The sequence below is a fragment of the Mesocricetus auratus genome, unplaced genomic scaffold (assembly GCF_017639785.1).
Source record: "Mesocricetus auratus isolate SY011 unplaced genomic scaffold, BCM_Maur_2.0 Super-Scaffold_100676, whole genome shotgun sequence".
NCBI lineage: Eukaryota > Metazoa > Chordata > Mammalia > Rodentia > Cricetidae > Mesocricetus > Mesocricetus auratus.
This window is the reverse complement of record NW_024429266.1, coordinates 86844321-86868231: the sequence shown is the minus strand read 5'-3', so window position 1 is coordinate 86868231 and position 23911 is coordinate 86844321. Positions and strand designations below refer to the sequence as shown.

Below are 23911 nucleotides of genomic sequence, written 5' to 3'. Positions count from 1 at the left end.
TGAGGGTCAAACCCAGGCCCTTCAACTCACTTATGGGTTTGAATTTTAGACTGTGTCTCTGGAACTGCTGATAACCGCCTTCTGTTTTTCTTTGTTGTTGAGACAGATGTAGGTAGGACGTGATGCTCTCAAACTTGGTGATCCATCTGCCTCAACCTCCTGAATGCTAGGATTGTAGGCATGCACCAGCCATTACACCAGACTTATTTCTTTCTGATTGCCACACTCATTCATGCACTGACCTTTACCACTGTAAGATATGTGCTGCTGCCAACCCAGTTAGGGTTGGGGCGAAGCTTCCAAGAATAGAGTCAAAGATGGTCTGGTGGGGTTCCAAGTCCAGATTTCTTTTTAATGAGTTGTTTCTGTTTTATTGGTTTCATTTGATCATATCCTTTTAATTCATGTGTGTGCTTTGTCTTCTTTGTAGGCCTGTTTCCATTTGGGGACATTGTTTTTCTTAAGATGAGCTTGCTGTTTTATCAGCAATCACTGTGGCAAGGAGACCAGCCCTTAGCTGAATTTCTCTCCTCTGGGCCGGTTTTATTGGCCAGAATGGAGGGAGCAGCCCCGTTTTAATAGTTTATTGGGTTCCCATTTGAAACACCAACTGCAAACCTCCAGATTTTTGCCTTCAGTGTTTATTTCCATATAACAACAGGGTTTATGGTGTTTGCTCCATGGCCTGTGAATAAGGCCTATTTTTCAAAACTGGGCACAGCCTCCGCCTTTGCTGCCGTCTCCTCTACAGCTCCTCAGGCCTGCATGCTTTTGCTTGTCCCTGCTCACTTTTCTCTTTAGTCCTCTGTGTGTTGCTCTGTTGATCCCTCTTCTGAGATGGCTGAGAATGATGTGAGCTGTGTGGATGGGCTCTGGGGGGTAACTTCATTTTCGAGCACACATGTTTAACTAAAAGCCTTTTTTCATTGCATTATTGTTTGCATAGGAATGCCTTTGTTAAAGCTCCAACACATAGACGTGTGGCATTTTAGCTTTTCCTGTATGTGGCAGATCTTAAGGACAGAGTTTCCAAGAGACTGAAGCTTAATTTAAGTGAACTATTTGCGGGAAACATGCATGTGGGGAAGGCAACCTTGGGAGTCATTTCTTACCCCATGTTCTTTTGAGGCTGGTCTGTTCTTGTTTCTGCAGTTATACTCAGCTAACTGACTCACTGGGCTCCAGGTGTTTTCCTGTTTGTCTCCCATCTCATGGGGTCGTGCTGGGATTGCAGATACGAAGTTCTTCACTCAGCTTTAAGTGTGGGTTCTGTGCATCAAACTCAGGTTATCAGGCTTGCCCAACAAGTGCTTTTACCCAGTGAGCGCTCTCTCTCTCTCTCGCTCTCGCTCTCTCTCTCTCTCTCTCTCTCTCTCTCTCTCTCTCTCTCTCTCTCTCTCTCTCTCTCTCTCTCTCTCTCTCTCTGTGTGTGTGTGTGTGTGTGTGCGTGCGTGTGTGTATGGGGGTATGGGTGTGTGTGTGTGTGTGTGTGTGTGAGATGGTGGTGTGTACACCCAGGGAAGTCAGAAGCATCTGGGATTTCCTGAAGCTAGAGTAATAGGTGCTGGTGAATGGTTGATGTGGCTACTGGGAACCAAATCCGGGTCTTTATGAGTACAATACATGTTCTTACTGGAATTTGTAATTTTTAAAGTTTTTATCTATGTGTGAATATATGGGTATCCTCTCAGGTCAGCTGTAGTTACAGGCAGTTGTAAACTGGGTGCTGGGAACTCATGTCAGGTTCTCTGGGAGAACAGCAATGGATCTTAACCTCAGGCCAAAGTTTTCAAAGCTGTTAAATATTGGACTGGGTCAGATTATACCTAGTGGCCTGAGCTGATGTGCTTTCCCAGAATTCAGGGCTGGAGCTACAACATTACCGTATAGATATGGAATATGCAGACGGACAAAGTCACATACAGGCATGGCTGGAGTAAAAACCACTGTCCACATGAGTTAGCCAAGAGGCATATGTCTTTTCACATTGATTTCCTAGTTAGTGCCGTGAAGGAACTTCTGAACTGGGGGAGAGACCCAGAGTGTGCCACACAGAAGCTGCTGCCACACAATGGCTTCAGATAGACATGGAGCCAAGTGTATTCTGTTGTGTTTGAGACAGGGTAGCCTAGACTGGCCTTAAACTCAATATCAATCTGCCCCATCTCCCACAGGTGTGTCAACATACCTACCTGAAACTATCCTTGACATATCTGCTAGTGCAAAAAGGCAGATCATAGAATAATATATAAGGAGAGAATTATAGATGGACAGATCAACATTTAAGACTGGTGACTAAGCTTTGGGGGTTGAGTTTATGGTTTAGATTTTTCTGTGGTGTTTTATTATATGAGTTTTTTCCCACAAAGAAAGTAGGGCTAGGCAGACCAGTGAAAGAAGACTTTAATCCTAGCACTTGGGAGGCAGAGACTAGCAGGTCTCTGTGAACTCGATGCTAACTTGGTTTACATAGTGAGTTCCAGGCTAGTCAGGGCTACATCGTGAGCCCTGTCCCAACAAACAAAACGCAAGGATAGGTAGGGGCTATAGAGAAGGCTCACAGTAGTTAGAAGCCTTTGCTGCCTTTGCAGAGAACCAGGGTTCAGTTCCCAGCACCCACATGGAGGCTCACAATCACCTGCAACTCTAGTTCCAGGGGACCCAGCACCCTCTTCTGTCCTCCTTGGGCTACTTTTTGTACATTGTGCATTTGAAATCATGCGTGCAAACAGATATGTATGAATAAATGTTCTTTTCTCTTTAAAAAATAAGTTAGGCTAGCATAATTTTAATAACACTTTTAATAAAGCATTTCCATCACTTAGTAAACCTCTGCTGCCTTCCTGCTTTGTTGCAAACGTTGACCAGGCTCTATGGAGTCAGCGCTGCACAAGTCAGGTGGAGAGGTTCTGCTTGATTCCCTTTACCATAGAGTGGTGGTAGAGAGGCAGAGTTCTGCATGTGACTTCTGTGTTAACCCAAGGGTCTATAGGTGGGGGCAAAACAGACGCCTTGCACTTGTACATTCTTTGTCTGGGTTGTGAATTAAATTGATATACAACAGATTAACAGTTAAACAAACATTTAAGGGTTGGAGGATGTCTCCTGGGTTAAGCACTTGTCCATAAAGCTGGTCACAGTAGGAGGCGGAGGCAGGAGAATAGCCTGGAAGCTCATGGGCCACCTAGCCTGACATAGTAGCTACAAATAATAAAAGACTCTGTCTCAAGCAAGGTGGAAGGCAAAGACAAACACCTGAGTTATCCTCTGACATCCACACATCCATACATACACGCACAGGTTAATAATAGAAATAAAAGACACAGTAATTATGTGCATACACATGGCAGTCCCACCATGTATTGGACTTGAAGGAGAACCAGGTGACTGACATTTCTTTATATCTACAAATAGGAGCAGAGTCATGGAGATTTTGAGTTGAAGGTGGATTCGGAGAGGTGTTTCTATGGTGAACGAAGCCCGCCACAGTTCACAAATCAGCTTGTTTCTGAACAGTCCCCTTCCCTATATACATAGTGTCACCAATGCAGATTTCATTTATAGATGTAAATGTTGGAGTCAGAGTTTTTGGTAGCTGCCCCCTGTGACTAGTTTCCCAGAATAGCCAGGCCAAAATATGCCTTTGAGGTATATTTTGAAGTGCCATATTTGGTGTCCTGTGTTCATATTTTGGGGAAGTTTTGCTGAAGCCCTCACAGGCATCTCCTTGGTTGGCTGACATGCCCTTACCCGCTGAGACCAGATTAGCACAGGGGTGTCCTGCACGGGCGGAGGTAAAGCTGCTGTGCCGTCGTCGTCACCTTTACCCTGGCTTGTGTGTTCCTGCCAAGTCTGCCCTGTTTATCCCTCTCACAACTCAGAGCTGTCCTTTCCCTCTCTATGAGCTGGGTTGCTGGTGGTTCAGATTTTTTCCCCTCAACCTTTCTATTGTCTAGGAAGGTTGCCTGGCTGGTTTTGAGCACATAGATAAACAAGTTTGAAATACCCTGTCTGTCTCTGAAGAATTTACCCTGAGGACTTCTTAGATCTGTGGAGGTAACATCAGCCTGTTTGCTTGTTGGGGTGAACTAGAATTGAACTGTTTATAAGCCCATGAGATAAGCCTTATCTGTTTGTGTTTAAGAAATGTCAGTTCCTCACAGGGTGTCTCAGTTTGCTAACAGAATTGCCAGGGAGGACTTGTGGGATTATTTTCTTGCTGTCTTGTTCCTGACTCCTTTTCCTGTCTGTCTATGCCTTTGCTTTTCACACTCAGTAACCGTTTCTTACGTGTCTTACTTGTTTTTGAGATGATCAGCCCTTCTTTGTTTACTTGGGTTTTTGTTGCTAGGTGAAACTCGGGGCCCCACATGCTAGGCAAGTAACGCCTTAGAAGTGGGCTACAGCCCCAGTCCCTGCAGCTCCTCATTGGTACCAGCTGCAAACTGGGCGTCATATTTAGTGTCTGAGATGCAGTGGGAAAAAGAAGACAGCATTAGTCTCTGTCTGGGGCAATAGTATATTCTGGTGAACAAACAGGAAGTTGCATGGGTGACTTGCTGTAAGTGGTGAGATGGGGACAGCATAAGCTGTCGTGTAGAACCAAGGAAATATACCTTACCCAGATTCTTGGGTGTGGATATGTTTTCTGTTTATTTTGAAGTTTCTGTATAGCATTTGTGCCATTGTATGCAATGTTTGGAGGTCAGGTGACAGAATGTGGAGGAGCTTGGGTCTCCTCTCATGTGGGTCCTTGTCATCGAACTCAGTCACTAGGCCTGGCAGCAAGCAACTTGACTTGCTGAACCATTTTGCCAGCCCCACAAGAGTTCGTGCACGGAGCTGTTGACAGGTGGATCTTCTAAGAGCTAAAGCCTCATTGAGAGGCCATTGTGGGTATTACCCTTTGAAGGGAATAAAGTAATGGGACCCTGAGTCAGTTCTTTTTTTTTTTAAAGAAATAATTCAATCACTTTAGTACAAATATGAATCAATACAGTGTGAACTTTTGAATTACAGTATACACTGATAATAATTGAACTTCACAAGAACACTGAGCATGCTACCTTAAAAATATGAATATCGCCCAAATTAAAACCACATACCTCTAATTGCTTACCAAAAACTAACATTTATATAATTCTAATGACCACTTCACATTTGGAAATACACAGTGCTTCCAAATAAGCATTCAATTGCATGTTTCTGTTGATTTCTTATTGGTAGTGTTCAACTACACTCAGTATTAATATTGGCTTACATAAAAATTTGGTGACTATGAAATCTTTTCTTTAAATAAATTAGTAAAGTTTCCAAATGAACACTTTTTGATTAAATTTTCTTCAATATAATTGTCGTTCAGTAACATTCAAATGAAGAATAGTTTTAGGAGACACTTAACCCTGGAAATTGTTCTTGAAAAGTTTTATGTTGCTGATTCCACATTTATTACAGAATTTCCACCCATAGTTTCCCTACAAGACTTAGTCTTAATGGATTGTGTATTTATAATAATTCACCCATTTTTATCAAATTATCCATTTTTATAGCACAATAATTTTTCATAGTATTTTCATACTGTCACATGCTGAATCAGTTCTTATAAGAGCAAATTGTTGTAAGAATGACAATGTGTCTTACTATGGTTTCTATTGCTATAATAAGATACCATGACCAAAAACAACTTGGGGAGAAAAATATTTACTTCAGCTTACACTTCCACACCCTAGTCCATCACTGAGGGAAGTCAGGACAGGAACTCAAACAGGGCAGGAAGCTGGAGGCAGGAGCTGCTGCAAAGGCCATGGAGGAGAACTGCTTACTGGCGTGCTCCTCGTGGTTTACTCAGCCTGGTTATTTCCAGGACCACCAGACCTACATCAATCATTAATCAAGAAAACGTACCACAGACTTGCACACAGGCTAGTCTCATGGGAGTATTTTCTCAGTTGAGGTTCCCTCTTCCAAAATGACTCTAGCTTGTGTCAGGTTGACATAAAACTAGCCAGCACACCCTGATTTATGATTTGTTCTCTGGCTTCTTGTCTGATTACATTTTTTTTTCCTTCTCTACACGTATTGATGTGATACTATCTGTCTTGATGTCCTTACCAGAACCAAGCTGATGCTGGTACCATATTGTTGAGCCTACTGAATTGTGAGCAAAAATAAACTTGTTTTCTTTGGATAGCTATCCAACCTCAAGTATTTTGTTACAGCTGATGTAAAACTGCCTTGTACTTGGTATGTCAGGAAAGGTGTTCTAGAAGAGGCCTTCCTCGGGAGAAAACAGAAGATTCATCTGGAGTTAGCATGGGGACAAAAAATGGTAACATGGGGGACATATTCCCAGCCAGGGTACATTTGTCATAATCTGGAGGCTAGACAGAAAATAGAATGTTGATGGCACTAAAAGACATTCTATAAGATTATAAAGATGGAAAAGAAAGAAATGTTTAGAAAAGTAAGTCAGCCATCAGGCTAATGAATTTAGATTTTTTTTCCTCTAAGCAATCAATAGGGAACAATTAATCTTGTATAGTTATTTACCATTTTGGTGAGAAAAACACAGTGACATGGTGGTTTTCATTACATGGCAAATAAGAGATAAGCATTTAATGTTCCAGGATTTGTAGAAGACTCAGATGTGGTCTACAATGGTGTCATGGTTTTGGCCTTTTAAAACAAGCTTCTGACACAGACCTGTACATGATCCCAAAGCCTTTGACCTAACCCATGTAGTAAGACATGATTCTAAGTAGTGACTCCTCATGGAGTAAATAGTCACGGCAAGTCGGAGGCTAGGATTAGCATGGCATCAGCCACTGGGGCCCAAGGTGCTAGAAGTTGTTTGGTATACTTGAATGAGAAGTGAGTGAGGTGAATTAGCTCCTCAGATTAGCACTTGATTCCTCTCATCCCCTCTCTCTTGAGGCTCTGCTTCATGATGCATGAGAAGTGTCAATATGTACCCTTTGGGTACACTTTGCAAGTATTTAGCACAGTCTTTAGGTGTTTTTGGTTCCTGGCAAGTTGTGGGAATACTTCTTGGCAAGTATATAGAGCTCAGGTCTTTTGTGTTGGTAGCCATTGGAACCCTGACCTTATAGGGGAGCTACATGAGAAACTGTTTTCTTGTAGTAAGGCTGTTAGGAGTTTTAAACAAGGACACCTGTTTTCTCAGAATCAAATATCTCTTTAGAAAGGAACTTTTGATTTTGTAGCACCTGGTAGACACACTGGTACTTTATGGACCTGTAGCATCTAGAATGACAGCAGCAATAACAAAACAGTGAACCATCTGTGTTTGGAATCTTCATCCATGAACTCAACCAACCATGGAATGGTAATATTTGGAAGAAACATATATGTTCTGAACATGGTCAGACTTCTATTCTTACCATTATTCCCTAGACAGTGCAGTAGATCAATGTGCAAAGCATTTGTATTGTGTGGTTATGACAAGTGTGTGTTACAGACTTAAAGGATGCTATACTACTGTATGAGTATCTGTAAACTGTTATCTGCAGGAGCCAGCCCCTCCTCCCATACTGAGAAGCAACTGTGTGTTTTTTAGAAGATATAATAAACTACTCAGCTCTGAGGAACAAAACAATTAGTTAAAATGTTCACAAAATGTTTAGCTTTGAGGTAATGTATCATATACCTCCAGGATAGACTGGCTAGTAAATATTTTCTAAGATAACTGAATGAGGTAATTTGCTGTTTGGAACAATTAGCTTTGATTCAATTAAAATAATGCCTTTAATCATAGAGTGGTAGTAGTTCAGCAGCGCTTTTATCTGGCAACATTATGGGCAACAGAGCCCAGTTATCTATGAGGACAGTGTTCAGATCAGAGTCATATGGTCTGTGTAAGAGAGACTGCTTGTGTCTGTAACTCACCTAAGAGATATCAGACCACTAGGGAATGGCTGACTGCCCTGGCAATTACTAACTAGTTCCTCTGCAAGACGAATGTGCTGCTTTTTTTTGTATTAGTTAAGTGGAGAGATGTGTATGGACAGATGTACTGACATTTCCTACTGTGATTGTTTAATGGGTCTGTCCATTTTGTGTTGACGTGTTCCCTTTTATTTATTGGTTTCCTGCAGTTCTTCATATATTCTGGTCACTAATTGGTAGTCCTTAGATATAGTCATTAGTTTTCTCCCATTTGTGACTTGTCTTCTTGTCTTGAATTTGAAACATTTTATTACTAAAATTTTCAATATATTTAATGAGAATTGTCCCCCATTATATCCACTACTCAGCTTTAGCTGTTGTCAGCATTTTGCCTATCTTAGTTCCTTCATTTCTTTCTTTCCTAGAGCTTGTAAACGCCATGTCATTTTTCCTATAAATTCATGGCTAAGGGAATTTAAGAAGGAATACCACTGTGTTATTACCACATCTAACAAAGTTAATTCCTCATTTATGCAAACTTCCCTTAAGTTTTACAAGTTTTTCTTTATTTGATTTATTAGAACCGGGAACCAGACAGCTTCTACACATTGCAGTTAGTCTACTTTAGCTCATTTCCTTGAATGTTTTAGTCTTGAAATTCTCTTATTTTGCAACACTTTCTATTCAGCTGCTGTTGATTTTTTAGTAGAAGCTGGCTTCCTATATAGTATCCAAGATTCTGAGTACTCTTGCAGTATTGTTTAGCTTGTTCTATTGGTCCTCCATATTTTTAGCAAAATGGCATTAGAAATACAAACTTGGTTATATTTAGATTAACTTTTTGTTGTTGTTGTTGTTTTTGAGACAGGGTTTTTCTAGGTAGCTCTGACTGTCTGGAACTTGCTTTGTAGAACAAACTGGCCTTAAAATCACAGAGATCTGATTGTTTCTGCCTCCTGAGTGCTGGGATTAAAGTCATGTGCCACCACTGCCTAGCTTAGATTAATTTTTCTTTAGGTAGAATATGTTACAGGTGATGATATGGGTGATTGTGTGTGTGTGTGTGTGTGTGTGTGTGTGTGTGTGTGTGTGTGTGTGTGTGTGTGTGTGTTCTCACCCTCCTGCATCATCGTTGTTTTTTGAGACAAGATCTTAACTATGTAGCCCAGACTGGTCTGGAACTCTCTATGTATTATAAACCGGACTGGACTCAAACTCATAGCATTCCTCCTGCCTCAGTTTTCCAAGTTCTAGGATTGCAGGTGTATACCAGCATCATTGGTAATTTTTTAATTACTTGTCTAAGTATTAATTTACTATCCTAGCAAATGCCAGGAGCCAGGAATCAGCAATTTTGTGCCAATACTCTGAGCTCCAGTGATCATGGAGTAATAAAAAGAGAGAGATACTTGGTGGCTGCTGTGGATTGCTTCACAGTCCAGAGGGAGGTGCTGTGCCTTCCCAAGCTCTTTGTTATGTAAGAATCCTTGAATGGAGTCCATAGAAAAGGACAATTGCTGCTTCACTGTGCTGGGAATTCAGTTATGTGAGAACTTCTAGACAACTGTCTTGATGACCTCCGTCCCTTACTTCTTTCTTTAGTGGTGGTGGTGTTTTTGAGATGGGTTATCATGAATTCTAAACTGGCCTTGAACTCCCCATGTAGCCAACCATTGCCTTGAAGTTCTTATCTTTCTATATCCTCTTCCTGAGTGCTGGGATTGCAGGCATGTACCAATATGTGAAGTTGTATGTGATGCTGGGTAGCAAACCCATCTTCAGGCATACTAGGAAAGGACTGTACAGCTGAGCTACACCCCCGGCTCTAGCCGTCATTTCTGGATTAATACCCAAGGCTAGATGGAAAGGCAGTCTAGGAACCACAGAGCCTCTGGTTTACCGGACATGATGCTGATTAGGGTGTTAGGGGCTGCAGCTAATACTAATACTAATACTGAAGGTTGCATCCATTTCATTGAGAGCAATTTAAGTCAATTAAATGATGTATTAGACAAAATGCATGAATTTAATCCTAATTTGTCAGGGTTGACAACAGGAGACTTCATGGGAAAACTCTCTAAAAGTCAAGACTGCAAGAAAGTCTTTGTTTTTATTGTTTTCATGTATTTCTTTATGGCTGTTTTTAGCCCTATCTGTAGATACAGCAGAATTTAAATTTGCATATATCAGGAGGGTAAGATTCGGTTTCAGTGAATTAGCATATCTTTATTGATTTGTTTATTTACTTACTTGGCTTTTTGGATTTCATTCTTGTTTGTAGAAATGTGATGTGTAGCCCAAGCTGGCCCTTAATTTGCTGTGTAGCTAAGCTGCTCTGATGTCTTGCAACCTGACTGGATGAGTTCCCAACCTTGTACTTTACTCAAAGCCTGTGGTGTGTCATATGCAATTTAGAATCCGTCTCCTCACTTACACATGGGGCAGGGGGACAGACAGACAGGGACACGGGGTTTATTAGAATTATATTGCATTTATGCAAATTGGGAGTTTAGTCTTTATAATATTAAGTGCTTTAGTTCTGTGCAAAGTACGTCTCCATCTTTCTATAAGGAGAATCTTATTTAAAATGTGATAGGGCAGGAACGATGGCTCAGGGGGACCTAAAGGCCTAAAGTCCATTCCTAAGACCCACATGGTAGAAGGGAATGAAAAAAGGGAGGGAGAGAGGGAGGGAGAAAAAAGGAGAGCAGGCCCTGAGCAGAAGTGTGTTTGAGGTAGATCCGTATCATAGACTTTGGTGTGAAAGGCCAAACTTTAAAGAATGCAGACAACAGTGTTACTCTGAAGGAGGCAGAGATTTCTTAGAAAGGAAAACTGAGAAATTAGTGGACTTCATCAAAAATTAAAAATTTTCTCATCTAAAGACATTACTAAGAAAGTAAGCTGACTCAGTAGAAAAGTGTTTATGTTGTGTGTCACAAAGGAAAAAGTGTTTTCAAAATGGGTAAACATATTTGAATAGAAGGCCACACCATGGTTAAAGCATAGAAAGGTTGCTCAATGTCATCAGTTATCCAGGATATGCAAGTGAAAGTCACAAATACCACAGTTTGACTAAAGTGACAACCAGATCAGAGCTATCAGTGAGCCCTGGAGGTGATGAAGACTCACCAGAGCTTATTTTCTGTTGTTGGAGATGAAGTCACAGAGCTGCTGGGAAACTGTTTCCTGAATGCTAAGCATATTTCACATTTATTCTCAGATATTAACCCAGAGAAATGAAAAAAAATCAAGAAAGACCTTGTTTGAGAATGTCAGTACAGTATTGTATTCAGAATAACCCCCACAAACGAAAGGTACCCATGTCTGCTGACAGAATGAATTACAAACTCTGAATTTACATGGTAGAAGTCTATTTATCAGAAAAAGAGTCGAACTGCTGCTGCAGCCAGTATAGTGGACAAATCTCAGCAACTTTATGCCAAATGAGAACAGCCAGACCAAAAAATTATAAAATGTGCCGCTACATTTTTGTGAAAGTTTAAAATAGATGAAACTAAGCTGTGGTAATAGAAATCAAATTGGTGGTTGTCTGGGCAGGCAGGAGCTGGCTAGGGAAGGAGCTGTATGGGAAATCATGAGTCTTGATGGGAGTCGGTTCGCTCACTTGCAACACAAGATCGGAGCAGTTTGTAAAATGCTTCAGTTTAACCAACTGTGGCATGAATCTTCATTAATAGGAACATATGTCTAGAGTTGAAACAGTGAGCAGGTTATGAGTATTTCTGCAGAGTTAAGCCTTTTCTCCAATTTCTTTAACAGATAGGCCCTTTTCCTCAATGATTTACTAAATTTGAGCTTTTTGACCTACTGTGTGTGCAGTCCGAGAAACTGTTGTTAGCATCTTCTCTTTCGAGTAGTTTCTGTAAGTTTGGGAAAGATGACCCTTATAGACATCAGCTGGAGCAGCCCCCATAGAAGCTCACTCACCGAGCCCTGCTTCCTGCTGCCATTCTCCAGTGCAGTGGTTCTCGGCTGTTTGTCATTATGTCCTATCAAATGCACTCGGCAGTATCCGGAGACACTGCCCTTGTCACAATTAGAGAGAAGGATGCTGCGCTACTGAAACCTAGTGGGTAGAGACCTCAGAAACTGTTAACCATCCTGCAGCACAAAGGATACCCCACCCCTGAAGAATTGCATGGTCTAAAGTCACACATGTGATGCCAAGGTTAGGAGACCTTGTTCTAGGCCTCTCCTTGTCACTGAAACCAAGTAAGTCTGTCAGGTGTTGACAGTACTCTGCTCAAATCAGTTGTGCAAACTTGGCATGTTCACATATGTACCTCTTCCTGAATGAAGTTAATATTAAATATTTGCAAGTGTATGTCATCTTAATTATGGAGATGAGTCCATGATTCAGAAGCACTTCCAACTATGCATTGTTTGTGTTGATTATTAAATGTAAGATACTGTAGGTCTCCATTGAATAGTCAAATGGGACATTACTTTTTCCTTCAAAGGGCCATGGTTGGGGCTTTCTTGTCAAATCAGAGGACATCAAAGGAAATCATTTCTTTTTTATTTCTTCCTCTACAGAATGACAGGAAGAGAGTTTTTCTCTCGCTTTCCAGAACTGTACCCCTTTCTTCTCAGACAGTTGGAGACTGTAGCCAATACAGTGGACAGGTAAGGCAAGAACACACTGTGTGAAGTGTAGTCCCACAATAATGCTTAGACCGAGGGCTGGTGTCTGTAATCCCAGCCGTTAGAAGATGGAGGATTGCCACCAGTTCAAGGCTAGCCAGGGCTACATAGGCAAAGCTTTCTCAAGAAAACAAATCCTGGGCGGGGAGAAGCTGTGGAGAGGTGGCTCAGCAGTTAAGAGCACTGTCTGATCTTCCAGAGGATCTGGGTTCAGTTCCCTGCAGCCACATGGCAACTCACAGCTGTCTGTAACTCCACATCCAGGGAATCCAGTGCCCCTTCTGGCCTCTGTCAGCAGCAGGTACAGTGAAGTACACAGACATCCATGCAGGCAGAACACCTGTACACATAGAATAAATAACAAAATTAAAGACAAGCAGACACTGCAGTAGACAAACGCCTCAGTGGGTTAAGGCTCTAGCTAGTGAACCCACAACCTGAGCTGGATTTCCAGGACCTGCATTGTGGAGGTAGAAGCTAGCTCCTGAAAACTGTCGCCTGACTTCCCCAAGTGTGCTTTGTCATATGTATGTACACACACACACACACACACACACACACACACACACACACGCACGCACGCACGCACGCACGCACGCAGGCACGTTCACACACCCTGTCACTCATACACTCACTCACATACACACACCAGTTATTTCTTCCTCTTATTTTTTAAGATCTCTGTTTATATACTAATAGATTTTTCCTGTTTTTGTATTACTGGCCTGTTGCAGCTCACCTCTGTGAAGCTACAGCAGTTTGCTAGTTAATCAGGTCACTTGTGATGAGATGTGGGCCTGCCTGAGGCAGAGACGACCAGGGATTTCAGAGTCATAAAGCAGAACCATTTAGGAGGGCTTTGAGTCTCCTCAGGATGGAGAGAAATGTTTTCATGTTCTCCACTCTCGCTCTATAGCCAGCAGTAGACTTTACTATGCACTTACTATGCAAGATCTTAGAACATGGACCTTTTTTATTCAGCATACTTTGTACTGGTGTGAACACATATAGCTTGTAGTAATTCTATCGATGACATTTGCTTTTGTTGGGATACATTTTCTCTAATTGCTAAGTGTACAGGTAGTATTTTCTGGTTCTGGTGAGTAATTGCCTGTTCATGCTTTCTCAAACCCATCAGACATGGCAAGCTTCACATTTCCTGCTCTGGACAGCACAGCCTTCTGGAGAGAGAATGTGTGTAGAAGCCTTGCTTTGCCAGAGACTTCACACACGCACATCACAGTGAAGGAGGGAAAAGTGAAAAAATGTGTCTGAGTGGTGCCTGCCTTCTTCTGTCTGAAATCTTTTCTGTATAATATCTTCTTTTCAGTGAGAAGGGGAAGCCGGATCACCACACCAGCATGTTCCTCTTACTCTTGGTGCTGGAGAGACTCTACCCATCTCCAATGGATGGCACGTCGTCCACACTCAGCCTGGCACCTTTCGTTCCTTTCATCATCAGGTAGTGTTGTGGTGTAGGGAACCTCAGGGAAATGCCTTATCTTGTTCTGGTTTGGGGAATTACAGTCACCACATTACCTTAGGAAAGCAGGACGGTGAGACTTTCTGCCATCACTCCTGACTGGTCTCTAGGAGAAAGGTGCTTATGCTATGGGTGTGGGAGCTCATTAGCCTCTGTGTTGGTAGTGTTTCCCTTGGAGACCTGCTCATGGGTGTGTGGTGTTGATAGGTGATATCTCTTTTAAAAACACTGCCTATGGTTTGTACTGTACTGTATTGGGCCAGCTGACACATGTATGATGGACCAGGCTTGATCCTAGCTTGTATTCCCTGTCCTGTGGTTTAAAAAATTATCAGAACCCCTGTCTCTTTACTCTGGAGGAGTCAAAGCATCCAGGACCTGGCATGCCCGTGGCAATGCCATGTCGTCCATGGTCCCACTTACCTTCCCTTTCAAACACGGAGTGCCTAAAAAAGACCCCAAGGCATAGTGTGCACATGAACTCACACCAACTACAGCTCATATCGAGCAACGCATCACCAAAGGCTCGGTTACCACTTTCAAGGTGTCTGTCACCTTCTGATCACTATTTTATTTTGGATTAAGCACCTTAACATGCCAGTCTCCAAAAAGCATTTGTATTTTCTAGCTGTCACATTGTTAACAGTTTTGCCTTTCTTCTTACTCCTTGACTAGTTGGGGCCATTACTGTATCACTGAAAAACTGATATGTACTGGGACAAGCAGTGTAAGAACATGAAACTCGAGAGAGTCTGTTTATTGTTTGTGTGGCACTCTGGGCTCCGCTTCCTGGTTTCACGTAGCTGACTTACGCATTTCCATGTGAGAAACCATTAAGCACAAGATTCTGATATGTGATTGCTGTGCCATTTGTTTGCCACCAAGCCCAGGCTGTGGCTGTGTTATCTCTGATCGCTGAGGTGACTCACTTAGACTGGTTTCTGTTTCCTGATACACAGTTGCCAACTGCCTCATCCAGCATTTGGTGATTCATTTTAGAATTTGGGTGGTAAATTTTACTTTCAAGAGCCTTAACAGTATTCTCCTTCATGAACACTTGCAGTGTTTTCAGAAAGTCATCACCAGGGAAAGGTACAAGCAGAGAATCATAGTGCCCATTAGAAACCAAGCTATGCCGTGGACTCTCATCATCTGTCTTGAGAGCACTCGCCTTTGCTGAACTCTCTGTGGTTTGCCTCTCCTAGAAGCAGGAAGTTGCTGAATTGAAAATACCCTTCCAAATGTACCTGTTTATATATCATCTGAACATATATATATATGGTATGGAGAAATAGTCAAAGATGACCTTAATATAGAAGATTTAAACATTACTCTCAAACCAGGTTGCAGGGAGCAGTCCTTACTAAGTGTGTGCTGTTGACATGTGTGTGGCCCTGTCGATGACCCCAGAACCTCAGACCCATAGGAATGGCAAAACCTTTCTCTGGGTGACACTTAGAGGGATGACAAACCCTTGTGGGGATGTTGATAGTATCTGCAGAAAATGTTCACAGCTGCTCCCACCACCCACATTGTGAGCCCAAATTCGTGGCCTGAAGATGCTCCTACGGAGATTGGCTAAACCTGCCTCATTTTTCAGTTGTATGTAATAATCCTGCCTTCTTGTTTATCTGTATGTAGTAACCCTGCCTCCTTCTTCAGCTAGCTGTGTGCAACACTCTCACCTCGATGTTCAACTATATATAGTATATATTATATATACATATAATTATATATATATATGGTATGTATAATAAACACACTGAGCTTCCATTGTATAATTACAGAGCCTAGACCACCTGATCCCAGATTTTCAGTGTCTGTGTGTCTGTCTGTCCTTTCCTCATTCCCTCATTGCACCTAGTTAGGGTTCCACGACCCAAAGTGTTCAAGGATGTGGCTGCAGGTTAGAACATGGTTGGGTTACTCTGGTTGGTGTTGGAGTGTTGGGGATCAAACTCAGGGCCTTGCTCATGCTTTGCAAGCCCTCTACCATTGAGCTGCAGCCCACCCTCTATATTTAAGAATACCCGAGAGGCTGGGGAGATGGGTCAGCAGTCAAGATCACTTGTTATTGAAGCAGACCAAGGTTTGGTTCCTAGAATTCATGCAATGGCTCATAACTGCCTATAATTACAGTTCCAGGGAATGCAGCACCAGGTGCCAGGCATGCATGTGATGTGCACACATACATGCCAGAAAAACACTCCTATATATAAAATAAAGGGACTTTTAAAGAGGCAGCATGAATCTTAGAAGTTACTAATTTGGATTTTCCATGTTCTGTGTGGGTATAGCTATGGATGTTATACTGTCTTGGAACAGAACTACTCGTAGCAGCCTCAGCATCTTGTTTAACTTGTAAGGTCTTGTGTATTTTTATTCTCTATCCAGACACACAGTCCCTTCCTACATTGCTATGGTGTTTTTCATCTGAGACCACTCACCCTTCAGTTGCAGTAGCTCAGAATATTCATGTTTTAAAGGAACTCCAAGTGGCTGTCTCAGTGTCGCTCACTAGGCCTATTTGTCTGGGCTTTCTAAAGGCCAGAGTTCTGTTCTGAGACTAACGGGACCAGGAGTCCTTGAATTCCCTTTCACAGGCAAGTTCAAGCTCTCACTGGAAAATTGGAGGAACTATATAGTACCATCCTAGAACACGGACTGTGGAGCCTGAACAGAGCCAAGGCCCAGACTGAGGAAAGAGCCTTGGTTCTGTGTGTGTTCTGTCACTTCTAATTGTGATACTGGCATGGAGTATTTTTCCTGCGCTGGACTGATGTACTCTCTGTGTGCATAATGCGTCCTCCTGTTTGTAAACACGAGAGACCAGCACCTCCCTACCCTGGGCGGAGTCACCTTGTTGCATGTCACTGTTTTGAGGGCCTTGTAAAATGTCCTTCTCCACCCCACAGCATCCCCTTCTGTAAGCTTAATTTAATTTCAGTGCTGATCTTCTCCAATCCATTTACTCGCTGCTCATTTTTAAAAGTGATGTCTGCATGCTTTCTTTCTCTGACAAATAGTAAGTACAAATGACAAAACAATAAATGTGTACCTGTAGAAATCATGTATGGAAACCTACGTGGGGCATTTTATGTTGAGATGTGAACATGTAATCAACAAAGAGTAGGGAAGCTTGTGTTTCATGTATTTAAAAATATTTCGTGGAACCTTGGAGCTATACCAGTTTTACCAAAGAGGGAGGTGGAAACTGAAAAACTCAGAGTTGGTTCTTTTAAGCCTGTGACATTGAGAAATAATATTGACTCCAGTCTTATTTCCCTTGAATACTACATAATGCAGATAATTACATTACACCTTCTCCAGGTTATGAAACAAAGCAGCTTGTCTTCAGTGCTGGAGTATTGTGGGTCTTACAAAAACAATAATGAGTTTCTACTTCACTTGAGGTTCTGGTGCCAGGGGCTCTCCTCTAAATATGTGCATTACACTGCTGCTTTTGTTTTTTGGATTTGTTTGTAATTTTTTCACTTTTCTCTTGAGTTTCCTGAACTTAGGATGTAACCAAAGATGACCTTGAACTTGTGGTCCTCCTGCCTCCACTTCCCAAGCACCCAGATAATTGGCACATACAGTGTGCCAAGTTTATGCGGTGCTGGGAATTGAGCTCAGGGATTCACCACATGCCATCTTGTTTGTACCTGCTCCGACTTCCCAGAATCCTTTTAGATGGATAGAGTGCAACATTTGCTTTGTGGAGATAGAAGAGGCAAGCAGAGTGCTTCGGCATCTCCGAGGTAGAAGTCTGTGCTGCTGCCTGTCTTATGGACTCAACTCCTGAGTGCTCCCCCGTTCATAGTGCAGAGCACTCGTTCCTTGTCATCTCCACCATCATATTATAGTGATATATTTACTGTGTTATCTTAAATATTATACTGTAATGCACAGTGCTCATTCCCCAGCATAAACTGTATTCTCCTTCCACTATAGGCATTGTTGTTTTATGGTACTTTCTTCTACCTAGTTTAGATTTGGGCACCGAGTTAAATTGAGTACTATAAAATCAAATGTGCTTGGAGTCGAACCTGTGTGTGTGAGCAGATCTATGCCCTCTGAAGTATTCAAGGACTCCAGCCCTGTGTTATTGGAAGCACATGTTACAGCCTTGGTCATGGCTTATGTAGAAAAAGGCTCAGCTGGCTTCCATGTTTTCCCTGGCCTTGGAGGAGCCCTCTGTTCTAATGCAAGCTTTGGCATTACCTACATTGTGATTTGTTTCTCTGGCTTTCTGTTTCCTCACGAGCTGTGGCCTTCCAGATTATGCACTCCTCTCTGGCTGTGCATTAGGGGGGGCTGTGAAAGTCAGCCTTTCAGTACCCTGCTGCACGATTTAGGGTCAGAGGAGAGAAGCCTGCATGGATAAGGATAGAAGAAGCGGCAAGGCACTGTATTTCTGTTGAAACTCATGCAGTTATAATGAAGCCAGGCATGTAAGGGAAAGCCCCCAGACTAATACAGCAAGAATAGAGAACCCAGGTAGGAGAGCCTCAGTGCAATGTGGTTAAGTGTCCTGCTTACAAAATAACAGTTCTGGGTTTATATGTTAGGAATTCTAGAAAGGGGGGGAATTAATAGTCTATAATAGAGAATGAAGAGAGGAGGCTTTTAAGGCTGGATGTGGTGGTGCCCGCCTTTAATCCTAGCACGTGGGAGGCAGAGGAGAGTCTTTGTGAGTTTGAGACCAGCCTGATCTACATACAGAGCTCTAGGACAGCCAAGATTGTATGGAGAAACCCTGTCTTCAGAACAAAACGAAACAAAGCCCTTTAAAGTTGGTTAGTAATAACTACCTGTATTTGATCTGCAGAGTAGCAGTATGTCTCTGCAGTGCATGTGTGCAGTGCACCACCTCAGACAGTCGTCATTTCTGGGGTTGAGAACATTTCAGCACTTGCTTTGACATGTCTCTGCCAGTAAGTGAAGGCTGGGTCCTAGGAAGAGTGCACTGTGTTCTGTGAGTGACAGCATGTCCCAGGGCTCAGATAACTGACAGACCCAGGGTCAGAAGTCAGAGCAGAGTCAGGCTAGCAATTGGGGGGCCACGGCAATGTTGTGCCAGCAATGGGGGGCTAGCCTTCAAAAGACTTCAGAGGCGAGGAGAAAGTGTATTTTTATCTGACCACATAGTTGTACTGGTCGCAGTTGTTTCCAACTGTCTCTTAAGTGTATCACTTTTGAGTACTCTGTGCTTGAGCTGCTGAGAACTAGGAAGGGTTCCCCAAGAGTAAGTCGTGTCTGACTCACCTCAGGGCTTTGTGGCGTTGCCACACTGGTGGATGTGCAGCTCTGCTTAGCATTGGGATTACCTAAATGAAAATAGACTGGACTGTAACCTCTAAAATGCATGTATAGCATAGGCAAAGGAGTAAGAAGCAAAACTCTTCAGAAATGACAATAGCAAATACAAACTCAGACCCACACCCTGTGCCTCTGTGTGGTTTGGGGAATGGAGGCAACTGAGGAGCCATGAGCTTTATTTTATTTATGATGCCTATTTTTTCCTTTTATAATGCTTGGTTCTGGGAAAATGGTTGAATGTCATGTTAGTCTCTATACGCTTTTTTTTTTCTTTTGTTTATCTGATATATCCCTTGATTGAAAGTAGAGGCTGGCAAGTTGTCCCAGCAGTAAAGACGCTTGTCACTGAGCCTAACAGCGACCTGAGTTCCATCCTTGGGATCCTCATGGTAAAAGGGGAAAAGTGACCCCTGCTAGCGGTCCTCTGACTTCTACACAATAAGGACTTTTTAACATATATGTTCCAAATAGCTTTAGGAAACTATATTGGTGGGTTGAGGCTAGAGATATGTACCACATTCAGATTTTTTAAATCAAAATTGTATCCTTATAAAATGAGGAATGTCTGCTTTCACGTCATTTTGTGTGAAAGGTGGGGATGGGAGCAGTGTGACAACACTGCTGCTGTGGAGAGCAGAGCCTTGCTGTGGTCCTCCTGAACTCTGTGGGCCACTCTGTTTATTATTCTGCTCTGGGACCCCCATTTGAGGAGGGTCATTGATAGGCTAATATTTATCTGGGGCAGTGACCGCAATGCAGAGGAAGTGAGACATCTGGAAGCAGTTAGACTGGGACAGGCTGGGTAGAGGCCACATGGTAATGGTCTTTACATACTCGAGAGGCTGCCATATGGCAGAAGGCACTTCATTTGTCATTTTCCCTCCCAGTGGGGAAGCAGGAGAGAATGCAGCTCCGAAGACAAAGAAGAGCTTTGTGAAAGGCGGTGTTCTCCATCAAGCACATGCTAGATTTCCTTGTACTGGGCTGCCCGGCAACGAAAGTGCTTGAGGAAAACTGATCACATGTTGGGCATGCTTCCCAAAGGATCTGTGATGCATCTGAGGTTGGGTAGGGTGGCTGTCAAGGCATCTGTTTGGGATGTCTTATTTCAGAGCACTGACTGTCTCAGGCACAGTTCCCAGGTGGGCAGTGAGTGAAATGTTGAGCCTTGTTCTAAATGTCTCACACCTATTTGTACGCTTTTATGGGTTCCCTAGTCTTAACAAGGAAAGAATGGGGGAGCAATTTTGGCACGGCCCTCTAAGTTGTGGTGGTCTATTCCTAAATGATGCCCTCCAGGAATTAATCCACTTAAATTTAGCTTCTAAGTAACTTCTGTAACTTTGTTCTGGATGGTTCTGAGAACATTCTTGGCCTGTGTGGTGTTATGTCTGAAAAGCATTCCTTATTGATTTAATTATCGTTTTTTGTGGTTGTTGTATTTTCTTCCATTCCAGATGTTGGCTTAGGTTACATTTGTTTTTCTGACAAGTATAAGGGACATCTGAGTCTTGAGAAGTCAGAGGTGGCTCTTCTGAAGTGACTGGGATAAATAACTGCTTGTTGTCCTCAGTTCCCAGTGGGTCTTGTTTGAACAGAGGTTCCTGGGAAGAGAATACTACAGTCCCCAAGTCTTGCCCATTGCACATGGAAACACCTAAAAACTGACCTTATTGAAATTGCAAATGAAGAACTCCCTCCCCCCAGCCCTCCTATGGTTTCTACTGAATTTCATAGGGGCATAGGGACAGAGACCCCCAGTACACTCACCTGCTGACAGTTGGGTTAATGAGGGATCTGTTGCCCTGTTGATTTAGAACTCTGTCCCTTTGGGTTTTTTGGTGAGACTATGGGCCCCAGATCAGGCTTTGGACAAGATGGCCAAGCCAGATGCAGAGGTTCACTTCTGCTCAGAGAATTTTCAGTGTCTCATTTTCCTTTTGTCTTTAGTCAAGGCTGGTGCCCACTCCTCTCTCCATTAGGGTTAGCTCACTGAGCTAATGGTGATGCAGGCATGGGCGTGTGAAATAACTCTGCGGTGGCAGCAGTTTAGGCCTTTTCTAGGGAGGCCGTGGAGCCGAGATGGGAAGCAGGGTTCCTGGTGCTAAGCTAACCAGCTCGTTTCCTCCTTCCTGTGCCCACCCAGCTCCATTGCAAGCTGTGCTCATAGCTTCCGAGTTCCCAGACTCCACCCCGGGGTAGTTGAAGTTGTGCATGTGGAATGAAATCATGTTTTCTATATTGTGTGCCCCCTCACCCCCTAAAGTTCTGGCATTAAAACAAACAAACTCATTGATTTCTTTTTCTCCTAGTTCCTAGAGCAGGGCCTGCCAACTCAATCTGGTGTGCCAGATCTCTTTAAAACTTTTTTCCAAGTCTGTTTTTGAGCAACAGGAATGAGGAGTTCACCTCTTATGGAATGCATTGACAAAGCAAGCTAGAAAAACAGAACTTGTAGGGACCAGCTTTTCTTCAGTGTTATCTGTTACTTCAACAGACCAGTTCAGGTCATGTTAGAACAAGTGATTAGATCTGCAAACAGTCTCATTCTTAGGTGAAAATCCTGACAGTGATGATAATCCATGGCCTATTGCTGTCATTTGCTTTAAAAGCTAGAATCCAACCAGTTGATTGATTAGCCAAGTACTTGCTAAACATTTGTTGTATATCTAGCTTGTGTTGAGTTGTGGGTGAGCTGGAAAGAAAGGGGTCTTCATCCGTGAAGAGCTTGCTGTAGGGCCAGTGGGATAAAGTGCAGACTTGCGACTTTGACATCGTGTATACATTAACCACTTTGTTATATGATGCATGCCCTAAGGACTAAGGCAGTGAGTTGCAGAAGTCTAGCAGGGTTTTCCAAGTAGCAGGGCAGGAAAAAAAAATCTCAGGGAAATCCAGTCTGCCATTTTGGGAACTTCTAGAAATAATCCACTGTGATCTTATATAAGAACAAAATGAGGTCCCTCTGCAGACAGTGGGACCCCACTAGGGGAAGGTTGTGATAGCTCTAGATTCTTAACTTGGGAGTGATTATAGAGCATTGCTTCTACTTGAAGTAAGGGTGACCCAGGAAATTCACAAAGACAGTGGTTTGCAGTTAAAACGGGAAACTGCTGATCACAAATCTCTAGCAACTTTAGTAAAAGAATAGTATTTGTCCTAGAGGCTGCTGCATTCTTAAATGCAGTAACACTACACATTTAAAAATACCTTAGTAATCTTTTTTTCCATATGAAACTTTCATTTCCCTGATCCTAAATATTTTCTCAAAAGTTTTGCCAAGGTGTTCATGGATATTTTTGATGCCTACTTGAAGGGCTGCACAGTACCAAGCCCCATGCTGGCTAGTGGGTGCTCATTTACCCTCATTGTACTTTTTTTCTCTTCATACAGAAAGTATGAGTTAGGGAACAGAGCATCAAGTACAGACTAAATATGGTAGTACAAGAAAAGACCTGGGAAACTGACGTGGTTATCTTCCCTGATTCTCTTTCTCACTCTCTCTCTCTCTCTCTCTCTCTCTCTCTCTCTCTCTCTCTCTCTCTCTCTCTCTCTCTCTCTCTCTCTGTCTCTCTGTCTCTCTCTCTCTCTCTCTCTCTCTCTCTCTCTCTCTCTCTGTCTCTCTCTCTCCTCCTCCGCCTCCTCCCCCCCCCTAACTTCCTTCCTTTGGTCCTTGATTCTTACTTTACTACAATAGTTTCCCGCTATTCTTAGGGATATATTCCTGGACCCTCCAGTAGATGCCTGAAGCCACAGTTAGTATTGAACCCCACACTGTATATATTTCCATAAAACATACACCGACGGTATAACTTTTGCATTTGTTGTACAACCTCAAAACCTCCATGAATCCCCCCACCCCAGTACAGTTTCGTGGATAGAAGACTGGTCTTTATCATAAATCTTAGGTTTGCAGCCCAGTTTTTCCTAATGGGTAGCTTTCACCTTTTCACTTACAGTGTGTTGGTATTGTGCCTGCTCCTTGGCAGGTTTGAATTGCCAGCATTATCACTACTTGAAAGCAACCACTGTTGTACGGCAGCAGTCAGCCTAATAAGTACAATAGCTAAGTGGTCACAGGTGGGTACCATATGCGCTGAAGATAGACTCTGCAAAGGGATGGATAGTATGGGGTGACATGAGGTTTCATCACTTTGCTTAAAATGATATACAAATTAAGACCTATGAATTGCTTATTCCCACATAGTACTTTCAGGCCCCAAGGAGCTGAAACCATGGGGGAGCAGTGTGTGCAGTCTGGTTAAAGGAGCTGCATTAGTCACGTCGGTGCAGATGCATGGCTTATGACTGCACGCTTTTGCTTGCACTTCCCTGTCTTCTCCATTCTCTCCTGCGTCTCTTCTCCCCCTCCTTCCAGTATAGCACCTACACCACCACTCCATTCATCATTCCTGAATCTGCTGAGAGCCAGCCCAGCACGCTCTTGTCTAGCCCAGTACCTCCACTTTCGTCACCTGTGTTTACAAGAGATATTAGAGACCACTGGTTCCTCTCCACAGAGACAGCCCTCAC

The 23911-nt window shown here is 42.8% G+C and overlaps 1 protein-coding gene across 2 annotated transcripts in view; it reads left to right on the top strand.

The window, feature by feature from the left end:
* The window catches only part of Thada (THADA armadillo repeat containing), a 285813-nt gene that overhangs the window by 117316 nt on the left and 144586 nt on the right, over positions 1-23911 (top strand). For both annotated transcript variants that reach the window (XM_040738715.1, XM_040738714.1), the window contains exons 27-28: positions 12466-12555; positions 13904-14035. In XM_040738715.1, the coding sequence (XP_040594649.1) occupies positions 12466-12555; positions 13904-14035 (222 nt within the window). The remainder of the gene's footprint in view (positions 1-12465; positions 12556-13903; positions 14036-23911) is intronic.